The sequence below is a fragment of the Cariama cristata genome, unplaced genomic scaffold (genome assembly GCF_000690535.1).
Source record: "Cariama cristata isolate BGI_N322 unplaced genomic scaffold, ASM69053v1 scaffold2871, whole genome shotgun sequence".
Lineage (NCBI taxonomy): Eukaryota > Metazoa > Chordata > Aves > Cariamiformes > Cariamidae > Cariama > Cariama cristata.
This window is the reverse complement of record NW_009598480.1, coordinates 1-3,557: the sequence shown is the minus strand read 5'-3', so window position 1 is coordinate 3,557 and position 3,557 is coordinate 1. Positions and strand designations below refer to the sequence as shown.

Here is a 3,557-nt window from a genome sequence, read left to right as displayed (position 1 = left end):
CCGTAGGCAAAATGTACTGCCAGTGTCGGAGAACATTTTCTTCAACACAGCTTTTTATTTGTTGTAATTTTTGTCATACATCACCATCTCAAGTCTTTTTATGAAAAACAATTGGGTGGTTTTGCGTGGACAAATTTTTATTCTGAAAAGAGCTCTGGATTTGCAAGAGAAGAAAATCCTAATGGAGCTTTTTTTAAAAAAACCCTGACGGCTGAAGATTAACCATCTGACAGTGAGGAGAGTATTGCTTAAGGAAGGAACACAGACATTGTGCTTGTGAGTGCCAGCTTCAGCTACTTCCATCTCCGTGTACTTCGCATCGCCTCTGTGCCATGGCACACTGCTCCCAGCCTGCTGCCGGCACAAGGATCCTCTTGTTGCACTATGGTTCTGGGAGCTAAGCTGGCTTTTAGATGAAAACTAATGGGCTGAATTCTCTTCCTGGCTTTCCTTAGAGTGTGGCAGCACCCAGGGCAGTGCCGGCAGAGCGAGGGCATGGAGTGTGCTACGGCATGGAGGCAGGAAGAAGTGTTATAAATTGGAGTGGCTGCTGAAGACTTTCTCTGAAGTTATGGGCTTACTCTCTACTTTTCTGCATCAGTTTTTAGCCAAGACTTTTTCTCTGGTGTCAGTGCAGTTATATATCCATTTTCCATAGGCAGAACTCCACTGACAAGCAAACATGTTGTCTGGGGAGTCCCTTTGCCCACAACTATCTGCAATTTCCCCTGTAATTAAAAATAAGAACTTCAGTTCCACATTACCTTCTTGTCTGTTACAACCCCAGGTAATCATTCGTACAATTAATTATAGTCAGACCTAACATTAAAACTAGGAACTGAAAAAAGCCCTATAAAAACAGAACACAGAGTCCTTATTTCAATCATTAAAAAACAAAAGGAATCAAGGCTTTCCTTGATTTTGGATAGTCCGTAAATGTCTTGAGATAGTACCTGAAAGAAAATAAGCAAGAGAGTGAACCTGCATACATAGAAGGAAACTGCACAGTTTCAATACAGCTCATCTGAGGAACCTTACAACTCCTCCGAACTGCCTTGCTTTGTAACCTCTGTGCGTTACTCTGCAAAAGAGCATCCAAAACTATTTACACCAAGTTATTTAATTAAGCGAAAGCTGATAGTACTGCTCAGGTTCTAACAGGCCTGAAGTAGAAGCTTTAGGAATTCAGAGCAGGGGACCGTGTCTACTCCAAAGGACGGCAGAGGTTGCAAGGGAACCCTTAGGAAAGGTTCACATTTACAAGGCTCAGAGAAAAGAGGCTTTAACACGGCGGAAGCAGTGATGTAGCTCATGTCAGGTTAAATGACTATCAAGAGGCCCATTTGACTCAACAGGGGCTCCAGCCAGCTGCTATGCTTTTACTCCATCACAAATAAGCCAATACGCTTCTTGTACATAGTATTAAATTTCGATTTTATCTTGAATCCTGGCCCTGCTCCTTTGCCCCTCCCTGGCATTTTGCAAACTGCACTCCAAGAGCAAGCAGCAGCATACGGCATGAAACAGTTTGATACCTGTGATGGTGATAAGCCCGTGGCCCAATGCAGCAAAGAGTAAAAAAGGCAAAGGCGAAGGCTGGTGGGGACCAGGTTGCTATGGCAAAACCAAACCATTCCACAATTTCTCCAAAGTAGTTGGCTCCAGAAACGTAGGTGAACAGTCCCCCTGCATCAACGAACAAAATACGGAATTTTTACAGTGATCTCATACACATGGAAAGTTCTTTCCCATAAATTCAGCAGCAGAATATGCTACCTTTCTTATTCAGAGCCCATAACCGCAACCTCAGGCCACTGCCCTGAAGCCAGTGGAGCCGTGCCAAAGGAGGGTCTTGTAGAAGACTCTTGTAAAAGTACCAGAATCAAAGGTGATTCTAACCCAGAGGCTTCCAGCACTTTTACTGTCATTTATTTTCATTTGGAAAAGGACTTAAGAAAGCCCATTATTAGTTTAAATTAAAATTATTAACATTAGTCAATTCTCTTCGGGCCCTAAAAAATATTTTGCAACTCCACTACCTTTGGGGAATGCAGAATCTGGATCTCGGTTTTGCGTCTTAGCTAATCACAACATCTACAAGAGGCAGGTAAGTATTGGAGGTGAAAAACTCTGGGGGAGAGAGATTATCATCCGTAACAAGCCAGCAGAAGGAGCCAACACCAAAACCAGGGAACTCCTGGATCCCCATCCATACTGCTCTACAGAGCTAGACATTCCCAGGTTCACCGCTCTGGCCCATGGCCACTCTTCCTCACCAAGCCCCACCTTGAAGGAGACGGAAAGGAAATTCTGCACCTTGCATCCTTAGTGTTATTTTTTTCCCCTAAAGTTTACACTTTGCGTCTCCCTTTTGCAGTGTAAGAAGTCCACTACTTCTTCTTCCCGGGCATGGAGAAGAATATTTCTTTCTTCGCAGCTGCCTTTTACAAGGCTAAAATCCTCTTCCTATGTCCCACTTCAATCTTCTCGAAATTACCCAGCCCATGTCCTAAAACCTCTCCTCACAGCGCACGTTTTCCAGATACTCTCGTTGCTTCTCGCGGACTATCTGCAGCCGGCTCACGCTAGTCCCTGCGGCTCAGAGGGCCACCGGAACCGAGCACCTGTGTGACACTGGCGGCTCTGCTGTTATTGTCACTTTGCTGTGAGTTCAGTCAGAAAACATTATCTGTCCTGCTGCCCTACTTTCTCCAAGGGGTCTGGGGGGGGATAAGAATATACCTTGAGGAATCTTGTAAGTGACTTCCCCGGGTTTCCTCAGCTGGCGCAGCAGGAGATCACTGTGAATGTTGATTCCCATTCCCAGCAGAAATAAGAGGAGACCTAGGAGACAAACCAGAAATGGGTTAGAAAGCCAGCTCTGCCTACTTACCCCTACTCAAGCACATACGTGAGGTTTATCTTTGGAGCAGGCAGATAGGAGACCTAACGTGAGGTGGGTGGATTCGTTTTCAAGTCTAAAGATGTGCTGCTACTGAGAAGGCTACGGAGCAGGAGAAGCGTGGGTGACTGGTGACAAGTAACCCTACATCTCTGCGTCAGCTGTGGGATCGCAGTCTGCGTGTGGAGAGCAACTCCGGACAGAGCGATGGCCATCCTGAGCACACCGTTTTGTTGCTGAGACCAGAGCACTTTCAGCTGGTGTGAGAAAAAGCCGAACTTCCCAGCTGGCCATAGTCACCATTTATTGAACGTCAAGGAGGGGCACAAAGTACTTGACTGATGCTGCTGGGTGGTGGCAGACAGCCGCAGCCGGGGACGTTACTGCAGAGCAACCACTGAGCTGTAGGCTGGTACCACGACTCCCGTTTTACAGCTGGGGAAAGAGGAGCACAGGGAACACAAACTTAGCCAGCACATCACCGGAGCCGGGAAGGGAACCTACACCTCAGCACAGCTCCGTCCACTGCCAGCGAGGCTGCTTGGACAGAGCTATGGGCATGCACATGGAGCAGTTACTCGCTGAAGGACACTGAGAGCTTCTGGCCAGAATGATGCATTGGTTCTCACTGGTGAGGCTGCACCTCCAGTGCTGT

At 46.7% G+C, this 3,557-nt stretch overlaps 1 protein-coding gene across 1 annotated transcript; it reads right to left on the bottom strand.

The window, feature by feature from the left end:
• Positions 1-886: 886 nt before the first annotated feature.
• On the bottom strand, positions 887-2,844 carry SRD5A2 (steroid-5-alpha-reductase, alpha polypeptide 2 (3-oxo-5 alpha-steroid delta 4-dehydrogenase alpha 2); the record flags this gene model as incomplete). The annotated part of the gene is made up of 3 exons (XM_009709281.1): positions 887-953; positions 1,536-1,686; positions 2,743-2,844. Coding segments are annotated over 3 exons (320 nt in total), but the record flags the coding sequence as incomplete, so codon positions are not given.
• Between the last annotated feature and the right edge of the window lie 713 nt (positions 2,845-3,557).